At 29.0% G+C, this 23,766-nt stretch overlaps 6 protein-coding genes across 7 annotated transcripts; 4 read left to right on the plus strand and 2 right to left on the minus strand.

The window, feature by feature from the left end:
• Nucleotides 1–757: 757 nt before the first annotated feature.
• On the minus strand, nt 758–15,020 carry LOC113795430 (uncharacterized). Its single transcript, XM_075823066.1, has 12 exons — nt 14,890–15,020; nt 4,861–5,159; nt 4,721–4,789; nt 4,337–4,669; nt 4,025–4,278; nt 3,823–3,962; nt 3,571–3,750; nt 2,635–2,896; nt 2,296–2,556; nt 1,548–2,220; nt 1,084–1,495; nt 758–1,027 (listed from the first exon to the last, which is right to left on the minus strand). The coding sequence occupies exons 2-12, from the start codon at nt 4,932–4,934 to the stop codon at nt 758–760; spliced, it is 2,928 nt and encodes a 975-aa protein (XP_075679181.1). The 5' UTR covers nt 4,935–5,159; nt 14,890–15,020.
• On the plus strand, nt 5,079–7,294 carry LOC113795409 (uncharacterized). Its single transcript, XM_027345588.2, has one exon. The coding sequence runs from the start codon at nt 5,849–5,851 to the stop codon at nt 7,121–7,123; it is 1,275 nt and encodes a 424-aa protein (XP_027201389.2). The 5' UTR covers nt 5,079–5,848; the 3' UTR covers nt 7,124–7,294.
• Nucleotides 10,767–14,483, plus strand: LOC113795429 (beta-hexosaminidase subunit beta-like). Its single transcript, XM_027345610.2, has 7 exons — nt 10,767–11,700; nt 11,787–12,362; nt 12,417–12,657; nt 12,848–13,030; nt 13,089–13,578; nt 13,657–13,779; nt 13,843–14,483. Exons 1-7 carry the CDS (start codon nt 11,530–11,532, stop codon nt 14,105–14,107), a joined length of 2,049 nt encoding a protein of 682 aa, XP_027201411.2. The 5' UTR covers nt 10,767–11,529; the 3' UTR covers nt 14,108–14,483.
• LOC113795410 (uncharacterized) lies at nt 14,535–15,563 on the plus strand. Its single transcript, XM_027345589.2, has 2 exons — nt 14,535–14,951; nt 15,033–15,563. Exons 1-2 carry the CDS (start codon nt 14,678–14,680, stop codon nt 15,491–15,493), a joined length of 735 nt encoding a protein of 244 aa, XP_027201390.2. The 5' UTR covers nt 14,535–14,677; the 3' UTR covers nt 15,494–15,563.
• Nucleotides 15,564–15,748: 185 nt separating this feature from the next.
• LOC113795441 (uncharacterized) lies at nt 15,749–22,655 on the minus strand. 2 transcript variants are annotated; one of them, XM_027345622.2, is made up of 3 exons: nt 22,172–22,655; nt 16,184–16,648; nt 15,749–16,121 (listed from the first exon to the last, which is right to left on the minus strand). In XM_027345622.2, exons 2-3 carry the CDS (start codon nt 16,568–16,570, stop codon nt 16,020–16,022), a joined length of 489 nt encoding a protein of 162 aa, XP_027201423.1. In that variant the 5' UTR covers nt 16,571–16,648; nt 22,172–22,655; the 3' UTR covers nt 15,749–16,019. The 2 variants fall into 2 exon arrangements, with proteins under 2 accessions (XP_027201423.1, XP_075679163.1); XM_075823048.1 differs by lacking the exon at nt 22,172–22,655 and having other exon boundaries at nt 16,184–16,743.
• LOC113795440 (uncharacterized) lies at nt 18,435–21,046 on the plus strand. The gene is made up of 4 exons (XM_027345621.2): nt 18,435–19,170; nt 20,088–20,283; nt 20,339–20,467; nt 20,542–21,046. The coding sequence occupies exons 1-4, from the start codon at nt 18,611–18,613 to the stop codon at nt 20,656–20,658; spliced, it is 1,002 nt and encodes a 333-aa protein (XP_027201422.1). The 5' UTR covers nt 18,435–18,610; the 3' UTR covers nt 20,659–21,046.
• Nucleotides 22,656–23,766: the final 1,111 nt, after the last annotated feature.

A 23,766-nucleotide genomic window follows, 5' to 3' on the forward strand; every position in this document is an offset into this window, starting at 1 on the left:
TAGCCGATTATTGATTTAGGTAGTTATTGATCAATGATTATTATTATGATCAAATAACTTTTGATCCATTTTGGATTGTTGATGATGTAATGATGTTGTTGATGATAATCCGGAACCAGAACCATATGAAATATTACTACTATTATTATTAATACTTATTGATGTACGTAATTTAGTCGACATTGTTTTTGTTTGTCGGATACGATTTTTTTGTTTAACAAATCTAAATATCTGTTCGATTAATAAGAATATTCCCTGTGAATGAACAAAAATTGTTAAAAAAAGTTTTGGTTGCAAAAAAATAGCATTGTTACCTGACTTCCATTCAACAAAATGAACATAATTGAAAATAGATAAGGAATAGTTAATTCTTCATTAATATAGATAATTGCCAACAACCATGTGCAACCGAAATTAATGAAAAAGAAAAATGCATTGAACATTACTGAAAATAGATGTTTAGTTTTTGATGAACGGTTATGTATTGGACTTGTGCAATAACGATACATAATCAAAGTGAACAATATTACATTCAATGCAAAAAGACCAAACAATGGACCTATATCATTTTAGAATAAGAAAAATTATGATGAAATTAATGACCTAAAAGAGCAGAGATAAATAGATAATACTGCTTCCGTGCAGCAGATTATTCACCTAGAAATAGCCAGATATGTTTGGTATATTCATATGATGATATCCAACAACTAAAAAAACAAAAATAATGACAATTGAACCAAAATTACACAAAAAAAACTTACAAATAACGTCCACATAATGATTCCAGTACATCTTGCCAGATTTGTGTTTCAGTTGCATAGAAATATAACAGACCGCTGAGAATAATAATTATTGGGGAACTATAACCAATAAGAAGATAATTTCGAGATGATATGGAAACACCTAATGGTGCAAACACAATAAACCACGAACAATGAAAACATTTTAAAAATGTAAAACAAATCATTGCCAATAATGAAAATAGAAGCATCAGGGATATTGATTGACAAAGTATATTTGGTTCATCCTATATTCGTATGTCAGCAAGAAATTTTATAAATTTTCAATCAATCCTAGACTTACCTGTTCACGTTCTAAACCGAACATAATGATTAAATGTGCAACAATCAACCAAATACCTGCATGACAATTGAGTAGAAATAGATTTGATCGGGTACGAAATTGATCATTCAAAACATTCAATGTTTCACGATTATAACGAATCGATATGTATAATGCAATCATTGTACATAAAATTGTTGCCGATGATGTTACACGTGTTAGCCAAGTTTTTATTGGATCATCACCATCTCGGTTATAAATATCAACAATAATAACAATACTTGTCAGATGATTACATTCACAAATTGATGCAGAACGATTTGATTCTATTTTCCGATAATAACAACCATCAGATGACCAACATTTACGAGTAACATTCCAATAATAACATGATGGTCGATCACCAAATACGAGACGATCAAAATTTGTTGTTCTATTTTGCAAATAATGATAGATCAAAATGGCAAAAATCGTAATAAACTTACTCTAAACTAAAATAATAAGGTTCATTCAAACGGATCGATTGGTCATTATTATGGCCAATAACCATTGATATTATTGGTGTATTTAATAGTTGATATCCATCTTTATCATCTTTATCGTCATCACAAATTCGTGAAATCAGATTTTTATTGCTGATAATAGATGCTGTTGATGATAATTTGATTTCATCCTTGCTGGTATCTGATGATTCATTGTTCACCATCAAACCCATTGATGGCAATAAAAGCCGTGTTGTATTCATTTCATAAACCAGCGATTGATTGGGCAATAATTTTGAATATTTGGAATGAAGTTGAATATTTTCGCATTCAATTTTTACGATTGGATGACCAACGTCGGCATCGATGGATTGATTCAGTTTTCGATTCATCAAACCGGCCAAATTATCAGCCAGATTAAATATTTGATCAGAATTTTTCAATTGTTCACCATTGGTCATATTTTGCCATGTTTGTGATCGGCCAACCAAATTATCCATTACCAATAATGATGAATATGTTATATTAATCATATCAACATTATTATCGGTAATATTTTTAATAATTTCATTTAGATTCGATAACAATTCTTCCATTTTACCGGGTGTTATTTCCATAGATTCATTTCGAATACCATCATAAATTGAATCAATTTTATCATTAACTTCTTCGGTTTCTTTGATCAAAATTAATAACGATATCGGAAAAAAAATTAAAAATTTGAATAAAATTCACATAAAAATGTCAGTACCATCAGGTTCAAATGGTTTTGTTGTTGTTGTAGAAATAGTTGCCGATTCAGATGTTGATGTTTTTTCCGGATGACAACTAAATGTTTTTAAACAACGAAGATGTTCAACCCGTTTTGGTAGCTGAAAACTTATTGGATGTTCAAATATAATTCGTTCCGATCGTTCTGATCGCTTTGGTCGATATGATGATAATGAACCAAAATCGCATCCAATCGATCGTTGTTGATTAGTTTGTTCATAACATTTTAGAATACATTTTTCTAGATAAATCAGATAAGAAAAAAGAAGATAAGCATGACATCTATTGACAGCCGAAACCAATGCTTATGTGGAAATACCATTATCAGTTGAGGAATCTAACGTACCACCAACAACACAGGCAACAACAATGATGATGAATATCCTGTAAACGAAAAGCATTTTTTGTAACATTCGAATTTGAAATTGAATCGAGCAGCAATAAAGATTATGATGAAAAATAACAAATGATAATAATTCCAATTTAATTAGCAAGGAAGATTCATCATTAGTATAAATTTTGTTGTTCAGCTTTTCAACGTTTTTGATATAAATTGGTTGATGATGAACAACTAGTGACAAGACAAATAATTAATAATAATGATCATCATTAAATCAGATAATCATCATTAATATCACTGAAAATGATAAATGGAAATACGCGTTGCACGTTTAAGCTGCAAAACAAGAAACGAAACAAACAAACAAACAGAAAAAATGTAATTGGTTGTCCTGGCTAGTTAGTCATTTGTTTGTAATAAATGATGTTTGGCAATTTTGTTGTTTTGTTTTTTGTACATCTAAATCCATGTTCCGCCAACAAAACAATTCACATAATGACTGATTATAATGAGGATGAGGATGATGTTTTGCATCAAATTGGTCATCAGATGATCGTATTTTACACAGTGAAAAAGAGAAAGTCATAAGAAAATTATTGTTGTTTGATTGAGGATAATTACTTTTTTATTTTTATTATCATCACAAAGGTAATTGACAATCTTTTTACACAAAGAAACGCAAATCATAAAATTTTTTTCATTTCGATTATTACATGCATATTTTTTTGGTGAGAGAAAAATTTTTCAGGTGCAAAAGGAAGGTGGTGGTGGGAAGGGTGGGGAGGATGGAGGGTTTTCACACCTTAAAACCATCATAATGATTGTTAGACACGAACCAAAACAAAAAAAAATAGCCATTGTTATTGGAAAAATATCAAAAATGGAATGGAATAATAATCAATGTCAACAATATTATTGATCATCATTGTTATTGTCATCATTATGGTTGTTGTTGACATTTGTTGTTGATAAATTCATAGTTTCATCGAATAAATTAGTTGTCGTTAAATTTCCATTGAATACATCCAAGGGTAATGAATTCAATTCAAAACGTCCACGTTGTACACCGAAACGATTTTCGATATAACGAAATTCCTTTTTTTGAAGAAAAAATTTTGAATAAAATTTCCATTAATTAATTCAAATTCAAAATTAAAAACGCATTACCGGCAGGACAGAATCATGATGCTGAACATCCGACAAAAGTTCATTCCAGTCGAAAAGTAATGAATCAGTTAATTTACCAAAAACATTTACATCAATCAACGTGATTGTATGAATTTTTGGCCGTAAAATATCAATGACAACTGTAAATTGAAAAATGATAAGGTGAAAACAGAGAATTTTTGATTGAAAAGATGCACATTACAATTATCTAATGGAAATTTTCCTTCAATATGTTCTTCGAAAAAATTGCTAATATCCTCGATAATTTCCGATTTATCCATTCGAATATAATCATAAAATGTACGAACATCACGTTGACTTATTGCTATTAATTTTTGATTACGAATAAAACAACGAAATTCCATTGATGGATTTATATTCAACCAACGACGTAATATTAATTGATATTGAAATTTTGGTGCATTTTCTTGATCAAAATCTGTACAATGTTCAAATCTGTAAATTGAGAAATTATTAAGATTTTTGTCCAAATTAATTAACGATTAAAACATACGGATCAATTAAATCATGAACAATTTTATCCGAACTTTTCAGTAAAAGAAAAATATCAGTTAAACTGGAACATTTTGAACCGCAAGCTTGAATCCAATGAGCATCTTCACATGAACTCCAATTTAATTTTGGAAATATATTACCAAATCGTCGTAATGATCGACGGATTTGTTTTTCGATTCGTGGAAATTCAATCACATCGATATCATTCGAATCATCATTGCCATTATGGACGTTTTCATCTTGGCTCCAGTCAATTCGATTATCATCATCATCATCATTTTGATCATGTCCATTGCCATTTGTCATCACCGGGCAAGACTCAGAATTGCAACTAAATTGATAAGATTTTTAAAATGGATTTACCAAAGGAGAATTCATTTACCTTTCTGGAAGAATTATTCCATCCGATAATAGATATTCACGAAATTTATCATCAACTTCAATAATTTCACTAAACGAATGTTCAACGATTTAATTCAACAAATTAATTTCCGAAATGGACAGAAAACGAGCATCGATTACCTTTCGATGGATAGATGACCCAAAATGGAATACCACGATGAAAAACTACATTTCAAAACATCATCGACCAACATGATATTTTTGCTATTAAAAAATTTTTTTTGTTTTTTTTTCAAATTGCCAAACAAACAAATCACGTGTGTAAATAATACTGATTTCTGGGGAAATTTCTTTTTCACTAATTCGAAAAGTGGTTGCCAGAAAAGTTTTCAAATTCGAATTCTTTTTTTTGTGCGCATCATTCGATCTAATGGATATGGAAGGATGCTGCTAGCACAGTTCTTTAATTCAGGAAAAGTCTGAAATTCTCAAAAAAATATCATTTTTTTCGGATGCAAACATTTTTTTGCCGAAAATTTTTCGGGAATTATATCGGAAAAAAATACTGCATTACTGTGTGTCGGTTCGTCTTCATCAGTGGCATTAACCAGTGTCCCAACAAAAAAAACATTCAATTCGAAACTAGATTCAGTTCAAATTCGGCTTTCGAATGAAAATGATTAAAAAGACGTTCAAAATCCCTTGTTAATGTTTCAGTGTTTGAACTTTATATTTTTTCGTTCGTTCGTTTTGTTGGTTAATAAATTATTCATCCACAAAAAGAAATTAATCTTTAATTATGTTTCAACGACAAAAAATGTCATGTATTTTGTCAAAATTGATGATGACAACAAAAATTTTCTAATATCATTCTTTTCCACTTTTTCATGATGAGATGATTTGAATTGTTCATTGTCAACCAACCAACCAAACATACTCCATTTGAAAAACGACTAAAGAAGGAAGAAAGAAAAATTGTTTTGACAACATCATCAAACGAGCAACAACCATCATTACTGTGAGAATGTCTATGTTAATGGAAAATACATTAACCAGCTAGGTTTCCGTTTTTATATTTCCACATTCACTGTCCGGGTTCATCATTATCATCATCATAGAAAATGTGTGATCATCATCATAATCGAGTTGTCGATCAATCGAATCAATCATGATTAATCGATTTGTACTAGTTCGACAGCAATTATTTCTTATTTCGACCACTATTAATCATAGATGGAAAATAATGATGATGTTGTTTCATCATTTGCCATCATTATCATTATCATTTGTAAAAAGAATATTCATTCAAATTATTTTAATTATAATAATAATATTATCTTTACAAATTCCACAAATATCGGCGGTTGGTGGTAGAGGTGTTGCAATATCATCAAAAGGAAATCGTGGTAAACCAATTGGTGCTAAACCAGTTGATTCCGATGAAGATAGTGGTACATTAACAGTAATTTTAGTTGTTATACTTCCAGTTGCTCAAATGTTTGCCGTTTTATTAATAATTATATTTGTAAGATGGTTTTATCGTTGTTTTTGTTCATTATTTCAATCATCATCATTATGTTGTAATCAATGTTGTTGTTGTTCTGGTGGTGATCAATCGAAATCAAAATCAAAATCGAAAATCAAAAAAGATTCAAATTCCACATTGAAACAACCAAATAGGAAAAATAATCGAATTAGTGATCGATCTTCGTCATCGACGGCTACCACGACGACAACAATACCGATGGTTCGAATAAATCAACAACAATATTCATGTTATGTACCGGAACCGGTCATCAATATTGATAATGGAAAAAATCCACACAACAATCAACGTCATCAACATAATCATCAGGATAATAATGATAATCAATGTTCATCATCAATATCATCATCGAATCGATCAAATCGATCCAGATTGGTGAATAATCCGATAATCATTGCAAATAGTGCCTGTATGAATACCATGCCGAAAACTACTAATCCTTCCACCAACAGAATGATGATGAGCCATCATCATAATTATTATTCACAATTTTCACAATCAAATCATCATCAACAGCGATCATCATTAGAATCAACAATGATAATGAATGTCAATCAAAATCGAAATCCCAATCCAATAACAAATTATAATGATGATGATGATGATTGTAAACATGATAATCATGATTATTCGATTACTATCACTGATGATAATGATAATGTTAGTAATTTAGAAGAAGATTATAGTGATATGATTGAAATCGATGATAATGATCTTGTTGATCGAAATCGGAAATCAACAATATTCAATCAACAACAACAACGATATAATCCTTATCAATCAACAACCAAATCAACATTCCCGGCACAAATATCTTCAACAACAAAGAAATCCTCATTATGTTCAATTCAAAATCATCATTCCAATCATTCGACAAAATGTTTACATACATATTGATTGTATATAATATATATAAAGAGAACCAAATGAAATAAATAAATAGATTTCTTCAAACAAAAATGATTCCTTTTATTTATTTGCCGAATCAACAAAGATCTGGATAAATATCAAGATCAATTCAGATGATGTAACAAGCAAACCGAAAAACTCTATAACCAAACAGTCCAGAATTTTCTCTGGATATTTTTATATATGATAGTAGCAGAATTTTTTTTCGTTGCTTATAATCAATTTTGGTGATTGGAAATTTATATATAGGATTTTATCATTATTTTTATTATTGAAATGAAATTGCATGATAAAATATCTGTGTCCAATATAAACCAGATTTTTTACAATCGAATCGGTTATCGTTGAATTGAAGATTCCAGGAAAATTTCCATAGTCGTGCAATGAATTTGCCAATGTTATAATCAACAATCTCGGTTTCTCACACTATCTCGCACAAAAACACACACACAAACAAACAATGTTTATGAATTTTTATTAGCTCAAAATGATCGAAAAGGATAGGGATATTAGGATAGAGGAGGAATAATAATTTATCCCAAAATGAAATTTCAAAAGATTCATTGACTCCCATTGTTCAGCGAAAAAAAACGAATTTATCAACTAAACATACACACGAATCATCATTTGTTATTTGTAAGAATCTTTTTTCTTCTGATTTAAAAAAAATTATAAAATAAAATTTGGGCAGTTGGAGACCGACTTTTTTCTGTGTGTGTGTTTCAACTTACTCGAATTTCCATTGACATTGAAAACCAAAAAAGAAGAAAAACGAGACTCGGATTTTTACCTTTCAATCAATGATAACGGATGACTGATGATGCAATTTATATTTTCAAATTCAAACAGCCAAAAAAAATCAAAAAAAAAAAAAAAAAAAAAAAGATTTATGGTAAAAAAATCAATCGACAGGAATTTTAATTCAGAACAACGACAAGAAGAAGACATCGAATGACCTTGACTTGAATTCAAATTTCAGTTCACTTTATTTTGTTTTTTTTTCCTTTAAAATTAATTGAAAAAAGTAAAGTTAAAATAGGTAAAAAAAGGAGAGAATTAAGAAGTTTTTTTGTTGTTTGCACTGAAATCTGAGATTGCGAATAATGAAAGTAAAAAAGTAAATGATGATGCAATGATGCAGTGAAATGAACAACAACAACAACAAACAAACAAACTAAAGCTGAAAATTAAATTGAATAGAATTTCATTTAAATTAGACTGAAAATTGTGAATAAAAAGATAAACTTCTTTGCAGAATTGTAAATGCAAATCTTTATTATTAAGATTTTTAAGTTTGTTTTTTTTCTTTTTTCTGAGATGACATTTCTTCTTTTTCGATTTTGTTTGCGCAAAAGATTTTTCTTTTTTTTTTTGTTTGTGGACGAAAAAACAACAACAACAAACGAATTTTGTTTTCTGGGATTTATGAAAGAAAAATTTCGCAAAGCTGTCAGCTGCATAAATATTGTCTCTTTGTCAATTTTGTTTGGTGGCCATCATCATAATAATAATAAAGTCATAATCATAATGAATGTCTATGGGCCGAATTTGGCATCGTTTTTGTTTTGTTTTTGGTTTTTTCGTTTGAATGAAGAGCAAGGGTGATTAAATTATTCACCATGTGCAAATGACTTGCACTCGATAATTTACTAACTATGCTTCTTTTTCAAAAGTGAATTGAATGTTGTGTGTTGTAATTTTCCAATCGAATAAATTTGACTGAAAATATGATTTTGTTTTTTGTTGTTTGTTTGAACCAAATTAATTTTTATCTTTTTTCTCTCTCTCTGTTATGAATGAAAAATTGTCTGATAATGACAAATGAGAATAATCACAATGGACGCAATTATATAGCGGGAAACGATTTAATGATGAAAAGTGAATGAAGATGAAAATTGTCCATTCTTATCATCACCATCATCGACAGTACCAAAAATTACCCAAATTTTATTTTTGGGATCGAAAAATGCCAAAAAGATTTCATATGGGAAATCGATCCAATTCGAATAATGATGACAATAATGGATAACGTTTTTGTCGTCATCGCTCTTTGATATGAATATATTCATATTTCATTTTCGTACCAAAAAAGAAAAAGTTTCAAATGCATTTTTAATGTGGCAAGAAGAAATCAGAATAATTTTCGATTGTCGAAGACAAAGCAAAGCAAAGTTAATTTGCAATAAAAAAAATTATACCTAGAATAATTTACTGATTCAGTAGACTATTTCATGAAGGAACAACAACAACAAAAAACAAAACAAAATGAGCATCATTTTTTTATTATTGCAATCAATTTTCGTTAGGAAGAAAAATTCTTTTTTTTTCTTGTTTTCATTGGTATTTCTTTCAACATATTTCATTCAGTACAATTAGATGTGTCTATGCGGGAATATCGAATCGTAACAAACATTGATTATGGTAGATCAGGTAGTAGGAATTTAATTTGATTATCAGTTAGTTTCAAATATTTGTTATACTAATACAACAACAACAAACATTTTCTAATCTCTATATTATTGTTGTTGTCGATGAATGGATGTCGTTTATTAGTTAAAGTTTAGTTTAGAAAATATTCTCAGGAGCATATACTCATTATCATTATCATTTGAATTATGGTAACATTTTTCATTGAAAATCTTTATTATAATGTTAGAAAATGATGTTATTTTAAAAGTAAAAAAATAAATAATCCATTTATATTATGACTATGTTCATTTTGTGAATAATAATGTTTACAAACAACAACAACAAAAAAATTCAGAACTGAGAATTTTGGCAAGAAAAAATAATAATTTACTGTTTGTGTTTGTCTCTGTATGTGAATTAATTCCATTTTCTTTTTTTGTTTTTATACAATGTTTTTTCTGTCGTTCAAATCATCATCATCGTACATTAGCATACACGAAAACGCTGCCAAAATGTAGATAATAAAAATGTTATCAAAGGGGGAGAGGAGGAGAAAAACAAAAAATTTTACAATGAAAAGATTTTCATCATTCCAATTCCAACAAAAACAAAAGCTTTCAACATAATTATTATATCCGATCGATTAATGTTGATCGATATTAGCCAAAAACAAATAAATCGATTTGCATTGATTGATTTGATTTGTTTGGAAAAAAAAGTTTTCTGCTAAATTATAGTTTCTTGAGAAATTGACCAACAACAAAAAAAAGTTTTGGTGAGATTATTTTGCCCGCAGGAGATGATAATGATATGGTTTGCGAAAAAAAAAGATTTGAAATCTTTTCAATGAAACCAAAAACAAAACAAAAATTGTCATCATCATTATCATTATCATGATGATTAGTAGTGAAATGGATGAAAAAAACATTAGTGTTTTTGCAAATAATAGTAATCCATATAACAATTGAATGAAATTACAATGAAAATCTTAAAAAGTTTAAGAAGCAAACCATCATTGAAAATCAACTAAACACTCAAACATAAACACACATAGAAGAATCGATCATGATTAAACCTTGAAATTGAGCATTATTACATCATGTTACACCACTAGAATAGGATTTCATCAATCGATGTTTTTCTATTTGTGTTAATAGTTAACGATGCATGAATTGAATGACCATGATAATGATGATGATGAGAATAATCAAACAACAGGTTATGGGATACAGTGCAATGCATCCATTCTTTTAATTCAATTAAGCATTGTTGTTGTGTGTGTTGCTAACAAGGCGCCCATCATCATCATGTTTGTTTGTTTGTTAGATTCAGTGCATTTTCATTTCAAAAAAAAAAAACATTCCAAAAATTCCAACATCAGCAGCAAATTATTTCATTCATTCATTTTTTGATTGTGTTCAGTGATTGACCGGATTATCGATGATTTGTGGAAATTCCCCATTCATTTTGGCGAGAAATTCCTATTGCTTCAACTTTTTGTTCTTTTGTTTAATATTTTTTTTAGTCGGTTGGTTAGTTTTGTATCAAAATTGTTTTCTCGCTTCTTTGCTTCTGCATTCGCGATCAACAAAACCAACAAAATTCACAAAAAAAGTTTAAATTTGAATTTTGGAAAAAAACTTTCGGCCTCTAAAATCCGAAAATAGACAGAGTAAACTAATCAAGCACGACAACAACTGGACCTTATTGTTTTTTATGGTTATCATTCAGAAAGCAACCCCCTCAAAAACACACACCAAACACAAACCAAATTACTATTCAGGACAATATTCAATTCATTCATTGTTTTTCCGGTTGTATATGTGATCATAATATGTTTACTTCTTTTTTGTTTGTGTGTTTCATTCATTCATTCATTCATCGCTCTAATCTTGTATAAATGTCAACCAAGGAATGTTTTGTTTTGGCAAAAACTAATAAAATTCATTCAATTTGAATGAAAATTTATTGCTCAAACAACAACAATGAAATTGAACTACCACCGAAACAACAATGGCAATGGTCATTGGAATTCTGGAATGATCGTCATGATGATGGTATCATCAACATTATTATTATTATTATTATGGTTATGGTTATTATCAACAACAGCAGAATGTCGACTAGTTTCAGTTAATCCTAAATATCCATTTTTGGTATTTTCTAAAAAACAAAAAGTTTTGCTTTGTTTTTTTAATGATTTTTTTTATCAAATTCCATTTCCTCATCCATTTACCAAAAGGAACCAACCGGAATCATATCCGGTGGACCATCATTATGGCCAGAACCAAAACGTTATTTAATCGATAAAAATCATTCACCATATCTAGTTGGATTACCAATCAATTTTCAATTGATTAATAATCAAAATCATAAAAAACAATGTGATATTATTCAATATAATTTCAATAAATATCGTTATTTAATCAATAAAATGATCGAAATCAATACAAATCAAAACTGTAATCAAACAACAGAAATGAAATTTTTATCCAGGATTGAAATCCATATTGATCAAATTGATTGCCAACTATTTCCCGAATTTGTTGATAATGAAAATTCTGAAAATGAAAGTTATCAGATTCAAATAAACCCAATGGATGGAATCGGTCAAATTATATCGAAAACCGTATGGGGAATGGTCAGAGCAATGGAAACATTTAGTCAACTGATCTATGTGGATTCTAATCATCCGAATTGTTCAAGGATGATAATCGATGTGATTCAAGTTTGGGATCGACCAAGATTTCGTTATCGTTCAATAATGATTGATACGGCACGGCATTATCTACCATTATGGTTAATCATTGAAAATTTGGTAATTACAATCTTGTGATTTGAAAATAATATAATCTTTTTCAATCAAATCAAGGATGCTATGGCCCAGAATAAATTAAACGTACTGCATTGGCATATTAATGATGATCAATCATTTCCATTTGAGAGTCAAGTGTTTGCAAATATTTCCCGGATAGCATCATATAGTGAACGTCATGTATATAGTAAAATGGATATTGAAAAAATTATTGGACAGGCAAAAATACGTGGTATACAAGTGATTGTTGAATTTAATACACCAGCACATTGTCAATCATTGGGTAAAATTTTTCCAGGTAAATGAATCTTGAAATGCAAAAATGTTTAACAAAACATTAAACATTGTTGAAACAAAGGTTAATTAAAAAAGTTTAATGATGAAATAATCCGATAAATTCATCATAAACTTTTTAATGGTTAATTTTGATGTCTAATTAATGAGTTTGATGACATTTAATGACAAGTTTCTATTTTTTCAAAAAAAAGGAATAATGTCCAGATGTAATAATAATGTAGCAGCTGCTTCAATGGAAACATTAACAACCAGTAATAAGCAACCATTATTACATTCAAATATAATCAATCCAAGCCAAGAATTAACATATGAAATTTTGGAAAAAATTCTCACTGAATTTCGACAAATATTTCCATCGAATCGTATACATTTAGGTTTGTTATTGATTTGTTATTGATTTTTGTTTAAATAAATTCAATTCAATTTGATCAGGAATGGACGATATTTCCTATGAATGTTGGTCAAATGATCAAGATATTCGTCAATTTATGGGAGCAAATCGTATGCATTCATTTGAAAAATTAGAACAATATCATTTAGAACGTATGATCAACATAACTGTGGAAAAATTACATTCCAAACCAATCATATGGCAGGATCCATTTGATAAAGATATACCAATTCCATCGGCAACTATTATACAAGTTTGGAAAGATTATCGTCTATTGGATAATGATCACCATGATTGGAAATTTCATGTTGAAAAATTATTACATTCAAATTACACAGTTATATTGTCTGCATGTTATTTTTTAAATCTTATTCAATATGGCCAACAAAAAGATTGGAAACAAATCTATAATTGTGATCCACATGATTTCAATGGATTCAATCGAGAACAAAAACAACAATTTGTTATTGGTGGGGAAGCATTAATATGGAGTGAATATATTGATCAAACCAATTTTATGTCTAGAGTTTGGTAGGTTTCAAATCAGGCTTGACCTAACCTAAAATCCAATTTTTGATTTTCTTTATTTTGATTGATTACATAATACAGGCCTAGAGCATCAGCTATGGCCGAAAGACTTTGGAGTCATATTGGTGATGATGATGACAATCCAAATTTTGATGATGATATTGTTGAACATCGTTTAGATCATCAACGTTGTCGTATGATAGGGTAAGGTTCTTTTAAATCTCAAGGTTAGGTTAGAACGAAAATTAGTGATTTTTTTTATTTTAGACGTGGTATACCAGCACAACCAATATCGACTGGATTTTGTGAACATTTCGATAATATGAATAATGAAAAAATTCTTGAATTTGCGAAAGATTTCCGTAACAAAGATAAAATAAATTCATCAAATATGTTTCATCAAGAATTTCTATCGACGTCAACAACCAAACAACATTCAAATAAAAGTGATAAAATAATTTTTATCAAAACATGGTTATTATTATTGTGCCCGATAATACTATTATATTCGCTGATTTTATACGGAACATAACTTGACAAAAATCCCGGGAAATTTCGCAATTGAATTGAATTTTTTTAAACCAAAAACAAAAGGAAAAAACTGGAAACATTTTAGAATTTTTTTTTTTTTGGTTTCCAAATCAAGTCGAATCAAGAACCAAAAAATTAAAAATAGAAAACCGAATCCTGAATCGGAGAATTAGAGAAAAAGAAAAACCTAATTAAATTGCAAAACACGAACGTTTGTCTTATCTCACGCACTCCTATATGTACATTTGAAAATGTGTTGTTTTAATTTAGGTTTTGCTCCAGAAAAAAAGTAATTTCGTCTTTGTTAAGATATAGTCGAAAATATTCTTTTCATTAATAAAGATGTATGGTAGTTGGAACGAATTTCCAGCAATGAATTTATCAGGTGCAAAATCAAAACAAAAAAAAATTTTGTCGAATTTTCTGTGCAACAAACATGTGATTGTTGAATATAATTAAATAAAAATTAGTTAAATCAGTTTGTTACAAATTTTTGTTTTCTGGTTTAAAACCCAATAAATTTGGTCGTTAAATTCGATATTTGAATTCAACAGAAAAAAATCAATCAATCATGGATGCTATACAAAACAAATTAAATATCATCATTATGATTATGATAATAATCATTGGTCAAAGTAATGCATCATATTCTCAACAACAACAAAAATGTCAAATTATTAATGGCGTTAAAAAATGTAAAAGAGATGATGGAGATTATAATGAAATATCAACACAATATCCAGATTATGTTTGGGAAAATAAACAAAATCAAACATCATTTACCTTTGTTATTTGGATCAGTTTTGTAGTAATGTTGTCGATATTTATGTTTTTTTCAGTTTATCGTAAGTTTTTTTTTGAAAAAAATCGAATCACAAATCAATCAAACTAACCTTTTGAATTTGATTTTTGACCAACTCACTCAGTATTATATGTTCCAAAAAAAGATCTATTTGCACCTGATCAACAACAACAACAACGTCGAAATAGATTATTACGAATTAATTCAGCTAAAATGGCAACGAATGGCCAAATGAATTCATTTGGTTATAGTAAAAAGTTACAAATGTTTAATCCAAATATTGTACGAACATCGATACGTTATAGTGGTGGTTTACGTGGTTTAAATGAACAATATGGCGGTGGTTCGACACCAGCAATAACAAACTCAACAACAACAACAACATCAACCGAATCATTAAAATCAATCGATGATCTAACTATGAGTATGAAACGACAACAACAACAACAACCACAAAATCTAGATACTGGACCAATACGTTCACCACCAGATTTAGGTCATGATCATCAAAAATTTTATAATTCATTAGGTGGTGGTTTTATTGTTCGAAATGTTCATAATAATCAACAACAATCAATACAATAACAACAACAACAGTAATTTTCGTTTGTTTTTTCATTTTGATCGGAAATAAAGAAAATCTTTAAACAACCAATTGAAATTGTCATGAGAATAACAACAGAGAATATTTATGGATATTGTTTGTTTGTTTGCTTGTTGAATTTCAAAATTCAACACTTCATGTTTGTGTTTTGCAGAAATAATAATAATAATGAAAATATCCCAAGACGCGCTCGATTCTTTTTTTTTCCCGAAATAATGTTGATCATAATTTAAAAGTGAAAAATCAAAATGCATGTTTTATTCGAAAATCTTATTTGAAAATTTATTCATATTATGAAAAACTCAATTGTGTGCTGATACATGTTTGTCAATGGATTATGTGTTTTTTTCGAAAAATGAAATTTTTTAAATACAAAAAAAAAATTTATAATGAAGCCAATATATTTAACATGATGATGATGATGATGTTTATATAGGTGAAGCTTTTTGATTCGAACCTAAATAATAATAATAATGATGATGATGAGGATGATGATGATTAAATGGGCTATAAACTTTTTGATGGTTGTGGTGAACTTCCATAAAGACTACTGCTGCTACTACTGCCATTTGTATTTGAACGACTACGGCTCCAGCATATACGTTCATTCTGAAAATTGAAAGAAATATTAATAAAAAATTTCGAAATTAAAAAAAAGATTAATAATTTACCTCGACTAGAATACCGATAAGATATTTATCGAGCATATTATATGCATCTTGACTATGGCGGCTACCACGGAAAACTAATGTAGCATCACGACCAGCATGTTCCATAACAATATATTGTCCACCAGGATGTTCATCAACAAATTCGGTTATATCATAAACAAGATCTTCGACAACAACCCAACAATCATTGGTTTGCCAATGTTCACTAACTTCAGCTAATGTATATTCAGGTAGATTATCACATGATTGTCGTTTTGTCGATTCGTTGATTATCGGTTTGGATTGACCCATTGGCCATATTGTATTGGATTTTGATAGTGATGATGGTGGCGATACTACACCAGCGGTAGTCACCGTATTCATTAAAGTTTGTATTAATTCAAACATTTTTATATAGTTTTTAACGTTGAGCGGTTTAGCAAAAAAGAAAATTTATTCGTTGAAAAATTAATGTCCAAGTAAGTTCTGTAATATGAAGAAAACAAAACAAAATTTGATTCACATAAGTAATTTGTATTTAGTTGTTTGATTGATTTATTTCAAATGGTTGAATTTTGTTCAGAAAAATTGAACCTTTATATACTCGAAACAAGCATAGAAAAATTTCACTTTAAGACCTCGAATTACACCGAAAAAAACATTTATTTATCATCAATATGATTATGATAGGACTATGATCGATCGATGATGATGATGATGATGATCAAGGATTGTAATCATCGATCATGATCGATCGATTATGATAACATTATCATTCGAGAAACTAAATTTGAACAACAGCCAGATTAGCCGTTCAACATTCAAGTCAAGTAATGTCATTTTTGGATAAAAACAAGTGCCAATTTTGTAAATATTTGATCTTAGATCTCTGTGTAAATTTTGAAATGAAAACAAAAACAAAAAATTAGGAAAATACTGAAAAAAGCGATGATCCTATGATGTCAATTTCCGGATAAGTGTTATTTTTTCAAAACAAATGTTTTTTTTTCTGAATCGTTTTTTCCCAAAAAAAAACATTTTGGGTGAATGGAAAAGTCAGAAAGAATGCTCAATGATATGATGCCCTTTGATTTGTGTGTTATGAATCTTTAAATGGAAAAAAGTCTTATCATCATCGGAAAAAATAATCAAAAAGACTTGATTTGATTTTTATTTAGATTTTTTCCTTTATATACAGATACAGAATTTTCACCCAATTACACACAGAGAAACAAATGATGTGATTGTCTAAAATTCTTTAAGATTTTCTATTTTGATTTTGACAAGCGACAAAATCACAATGAAAACACAAAGACAAATCATCATATCTTCACTATAGGATGAACAACAATAGAGTTTTGTTTTGACAACAACATTTCCGAATTTGGAATCGAAAATATTCAGATGTTATGTTTATCATCATCATCATATCGATTCTGTCAGTTTTTGTTTTAGTTTCAGTGGTTTACTGATTAATGTTGATGATACAACATAAAAGAGTTAATTGAGTCATTGTTTTTTTTGTTGTTGTTGGTGTTTTGATATGAATCTAAACATTGAAAAAGAATGATAAATCATCATAATCATCTTCATTTTTTTGCTGAACTAAGCTTTATGAATTTTTGATTGAATTGTTTGCCAAACAAAAAAGTACAAATTCCATAATGAATGATGATGACAAAAGAATCCGGATGAAATAATTGATTTTTGTTATGCAGAAAAAACCCTTTGTTTTAATGAGGATAATCCATTGATGATTTGATTAGGAAGAAACAAGCAAAAAATGATGTCAGCTACAATTTTATATTCAAGACATAATTGAATATACAGTGGTGGTGGTGGTTTGACGTCATCATCATCAGTAGTGATTCTTTATAAATTTTGAATGATTTCTACGAATTTTGATGATGAACAACGCCCGATATTCAAACCAGAAGCCAAGAATTAAGCAAAAAAAACTAAACTAAAACATCATTGACAGAATAATATATTCTTATAATATTCTCAAGGTGATTTTGTTTTGATTTTGATTCTGTAAAAGTGAATGAAATATTCTCATTTCTCACAGTGAATGTTTTGTTTCGGATGTTGTTTAGACGTCATTCAAAAAATGGTGATCACTTGACTTTAACGTTTTTTTTTCAATTCAATTTAACTGAATATCTATACTAGTGTTATGTGATAATAATCTAGTGGGTAGAATTCTCAAACAGTAGTGTTGTAAAGAAAATTTATCGTCTTATTTTTGTTATGAGAATTTTTCTTTTTCTGTGTTTCACTGTGTGTAGGTGAAAACTAAGTGTGAATTTTTTTCGACTTTCGATTTGAAAAAAAATCATCGTTCAGAATCGTCAAAGACATCGTCAATGAAAGAAGTTTGTTAAAAACAAAATATTCATTATCAAACAACATTGTCTTTGTGTCACTGTGTCTCTGTGTTTAATTTAAATGGCACCAAAATTTGCACCAAAAGTATGGAAACGACCCTATACAAGTATCTATACGGATAATTATCGTTATGGAAATTCATTATATTCGGATGCTGTTGATGAAATTGAACGTAAATATAATGAAGCATTAGCACGAACATCGTTTCGTCGTGATCGACCAGATTTAGGTTTATCATCATTTGCTGATAGTCAATTAATGGGAGAATCAATGGCAAGAAATCTACGAACACAAGCTGCAAATGATTCACTTTCGAATGAAATAACGAGAACAATGTCAACCGAACGTGTTAATAGTTATCTTGAAGGTAGTGAACGACGTGCACATTCAGCAGCATTACGTTCATCATCACCATCACCATACGAATCGTATACATCACGTCAATTGGAACGTTTGAATTCTGAATTGGAAGATAGCCGACGTTTACGACGATCAACTAGTCGACGATCGATTCCAAGACGACCGGAATCAGCTTATTATCAAAGACAATCATCATATGAAATGTCAAATGATGATAATGGTGTTGCTAAACCACGTGATTCATTTTGGATGGAAAGATGGTATCGAAATTCATTAAGAAAAGTTCAAAGTGATCTTTATCCTGTACAGCTTTGCAAAGCAATGATGCTTGTCTAATGAATTTTCTTCTTATGATTTTTTTGCTCAATAAATAGCTTTTGCTTTCCAACAACAACAACAACATGAAATTCTGAAAAATATTCTCAAATGCAAATTCTTGTCACATAAACAGACAAACCAAATGCAAATTTTTCCATATTCAATGAATCTTTGGTTCCTCGAATTAAACCTGTCACAAGTTTTTTCTCAAAAAAAAATACATTTTCGGTGTTTATGGTGTCTTTTTCTGTTTCGTTACTAGCCAGGAATTTTCTTTATTTTCACTTTTCCTCTTGAAGAAAAACTCTTCGCATTTGTTTTAGTAGGAAATGTGATTCCAAAAATAAAACAAAATTGATGTGAGTGATGCTCATTTCATATTAACTATCTTGCATCATAACTTTAACATTATCGAAGTCGATTGTTGTTGTCGTTGTCGTCAATGACGACCAAAAATCTATATAGAGCACTTTATTAGTTAGTTTTTCTTTCAAAAAATTGAAATTTAATGAAATTTTTTTTTAGTTAGTTAGCAACAACAACAGTAACAGTAGCAGTAGTGTAATGACAAAATGGATGCTCAATAGAATTTCCATTTTCAAATCAATTTCTGTTTGAATAATTTTTTTCCTCAATTCTGATTTTCGTTGGAACTGAGGAGCTGATTAAAAGTTGTTTAATCTCTAAACAAAGCAAAAAATTTTCAAATTGGATTTTTTTTATTATGGAAAATTTCCATTCGTTCGTTAGATCAATGGAAAAGTTTTTCGCTTAAAAGCTGCTTTCAACCCGAAAAACCCAGAAAAAAATATTTCCTGGAAAAATTCTGAAATTTTTACTTTTTTTCAAAAAAAATTAGCAACGAATTATTAAAAGAAGTTGAATCAATACGTTTAGATTTGAATGAATCATCAAATAAAATTAAACAAGAACAAGCAACATTGAAAGGTAAAACTGAACGGGAAATAGCCGATTTGATGATGACAATCGAAGATCAAGATCGTCAATGTAATGATTTGCAAAAACAATTGAGGAAACAAGCAAAACAAGTTTCGGTAAGATTGAACTATCAATTGTAAATTCCAAATTAACCATTCGATGATCAAATAGGATATATCGCTTGAATTGCAATCATCACAACGACAATATCAGGATTGTAATGAACAACTTGGACAGGCACAAAAACGTTGTCTAAATCTTCAACATGAATTAGAAGCAATGAACAATAATTTGGAAAAGGTTTTTTTGATTTTTGATCAATATTTTTTCATTTATTTGAATTTCGTTTCTATTTTCCTTCTTTTCACCATTAGTCACATATCTATACATCGTTTGCAAAAGAATTGAGTAAATCATCAACAACATCAGCAATGCATATGCCTGAACATTACAATGTTAAACGTGATCCAAGATTTCAATTGATGGAATAAAATATATACCCCCACAACGGGAAACAAATAATTTTTTCGCATGAAAAAACAACAAAACAAAAACAGAAATCGTATTTTATGTGTGTCAAACTGCCATTTTAGAAATTGACATTTTTCTTAACCAAATGAAAAACCAAAAAATTTTATTTATTTATTTTCGCCATTTTAAACCAACAACAAGAAAAGAAAGAAAAATCTAATATCCTTCAAGTTTTGATTTATCATTTTCTCTTTGTGTGTGAAACCTAACCTAACCTAACCCAGGTCAATCATCTAACCTAACCTAACCTAGTATGAATTTTTGTTGTGACTATTATTTATTTTTTTTTTTTTTTTGAAATTAAATAAACGAAAATGAAAAAAACTTGAATAAAACATGTCATGTTTATCTCTTGCTTTATCTCTGTTTATGGCATTTTCCATAGAAAAAAAATCAATGACATGTTATGTTTGCCTATATTGAATAATATCATCATCAATATGTTTTTGCTGTTGTTGTCGTTTTTTGGTTTTGGCAAGGGCATTTTTTTCTCGATATCAAAAATTTCAAAATCAAAAATAATCATCATGATGATCAACAATAATCGTTGATTATCATCATGATTATTGGTGATCAACAGAAAAAAAAGATTCAATTTGGACTTGGATTTGGTTTGGATTTTTTATTTTTAATTTTGCCTCGATCATCAAACACAGCAAGAGAAAAACATATTGAAAAGAGACTGAAAACTGAAAACAACGCGTGCATTTTTTCGCTTTTATTTTTGACAAATAACCAAAATAAATAGCCAAATCAAATGAAAAATTTGGTGGTAGCAGGCCAAATAAACAAGCAAGCAAATAAAATCACGCCATTTTTTCTACTTGTTCACTGAATGATATGATTTGAACACAGAAAAACACATCTACTGTTGTCGAGGCTCTTGTTTTGCATTGTTTTAATGATGATGATGTCAATCAATCAATCAATGATCCAACAAACAACATCTAAGTCGTTGAATGGAAAAAAATTCTACACCTATTTAATTCGAAAAACAGTATATCTCATTACTCATAAGTGATGATTATTTTTCAAGCCTTAATTACAATGTAGAATTTCATTAATTTGGGGGATAAATTATAATGAATTTGTCGCAAAATGAACGTGATGATAATATTGATGATGACAAAACGAAACGAAAAACATTCATTTTGCCATGTTATTGACATCAATATTATCGATCAATCGTTCGATAAACATTTCAGTACAGTCACGTTCACCGACATTTTTCATATAACAAACCCTGACTTTATTATATAACAAATTTGGATCAAGAGAAAAAATGATGATGATGCTCTTGGGCTATCTATTTTTTATTTATTTAAAGCGACAAAAATATAGGCCATTAGCTAATCAAAATTATCATCACTATAACATTGAAACATTTTACAAATTATATATACGGAAGAGACACTTATAATTTGAAATTGTAATTATCATAATAAAATAATGAACAAAATACTAAACACTTACAATTTGTTAGAAGTAAATTATTTCTTGATGGTGGTATGATTTTGATAATTTTTCGGATCTCGATTCCGATGATAATTGAGCCAAAGATAATTATGATAAAATAATTAGATTATGTTTGATCACTAAGATTTATTAGTATAGTTAATATTAATAACGATAATATTGATTGTCGTTCTCGTATCATTAACGTTTGAACAGTCTGTATTGATGATAATAATATCGATATGGTCGATGAATACATTGAAATGATTGATAAATTTCTTCTACTGGATATTATTTGATAATGCATCGATTTCGATTCTATTCAAATTCGATAATTCTTCAAGCAAAAATTCAGGCGATATTCGATTCTGGAAACAAAAACAAATAGCTGCACCAAACAACAACAACACACAACAGGTAAAAGGTTTCGAAAAAATAATAATTTTTTTCTGAAATCTCTTTGAATTCTTCGTGTTTGCAATGATACTAAAATTGAATTTGAACATGGGTTTTTATACAGATCTGGGATGAAGAAAAAAAACCTTGTTGCGGTCGCTGCCATCAAAGTAAGCAAGTGATACTATCCTTCTATACTGGCAAATGTGGGATGTCTATCCGAAACACACACACAATCTTTTTCTCTTGAGAGATAGTTTCTGTTTTTTCGCCTGTATTTTTTGTTTGAATGAATTTTTTTTTGTAAATGGAAATTAATACAGCATACACCGTGTGTATGTGTAAATCATGGACATGAAAACTATCAATTATGTTTGCATCAGAAATATAACGCGCGAGAGAGATAATGATCTGATCTCGAGGTAAAAAAGAGAGAAAATATCAATCATCAGGTGTATCGGTAATATGTTTGTGGGTTTCACGTGAACATTTTGACAAATCTGATGATATCAATCGAAATTGATTGTTGCATCAGATTTTTATCATGACACTCAAATGAAAATAACAATTTTTTATTTCATGAAACTGTGAACCCTTCCCTCGTTAAACTACACAAAATATCCCCTTAGGTTATTATTGTTGTATCGATTATTCCTTGATCAATATCTCATCGAAAACAATATTTCATGCTTTTTAAGCATGATCGTTTGATTCCAGGATCATGGCTCTTTTTCTGAATGTCGAATGTCTTACGACAACAAAAATAATCTATCATTATCAATGACATTAAATGTCACAGATTATTTTTTTGTTTGTTTGAAAATTCATGTTCAAATTGGAATTATTCCTGTTTTACCAATGTCAACGACATTTGTCCTTGTCGAGGTTAAATGATGATAATAATTGCAAATAGAATTGAAAACAAAACAAATAATTAAAAGAATTATAAGTAATTCAGTAGGGAAAATTTCTATTTGCAACTTTTATAAATCAAAGTTGAATGTATTGCAATCTTTTAAAAGAAAAAAAAATTCAAAAATGAAATCAATGTCATCACACTGCAATATTATTTTCCCTTCGATTCAATTCGTTTAGCAGAAATTAAAAAAAATCGGAATCAATTTTGTTTTGGTTCACAAATAATAAAAATGATGATAAACCTAAATGAATCGATTGCATCAGCTATATATGTTGAAAAAATAAATAAACCCTGTATA

Source organism: Dermatophagoides pteronyssinus, unplaced genomic scaffold (genome assembly GCF_027571235.1).
Source record: "Dermatophagoides pteronyssinus isolate colony J.1.1.1.1 unplaced genomic scaffold, Derpt_VIB-CSIC_2022.12 sq0022, whole genome shotgun sequence".
In the NCBI taxonomy this organism is placed as follows: domain Eukaryota; kingdom Metazoa; phylum Arthropoda; class Arachnida; order Sarcoptiformes; family Pyroglyphidae; genus Dermatophagoides; species Dermatophagoides pteronyssinus.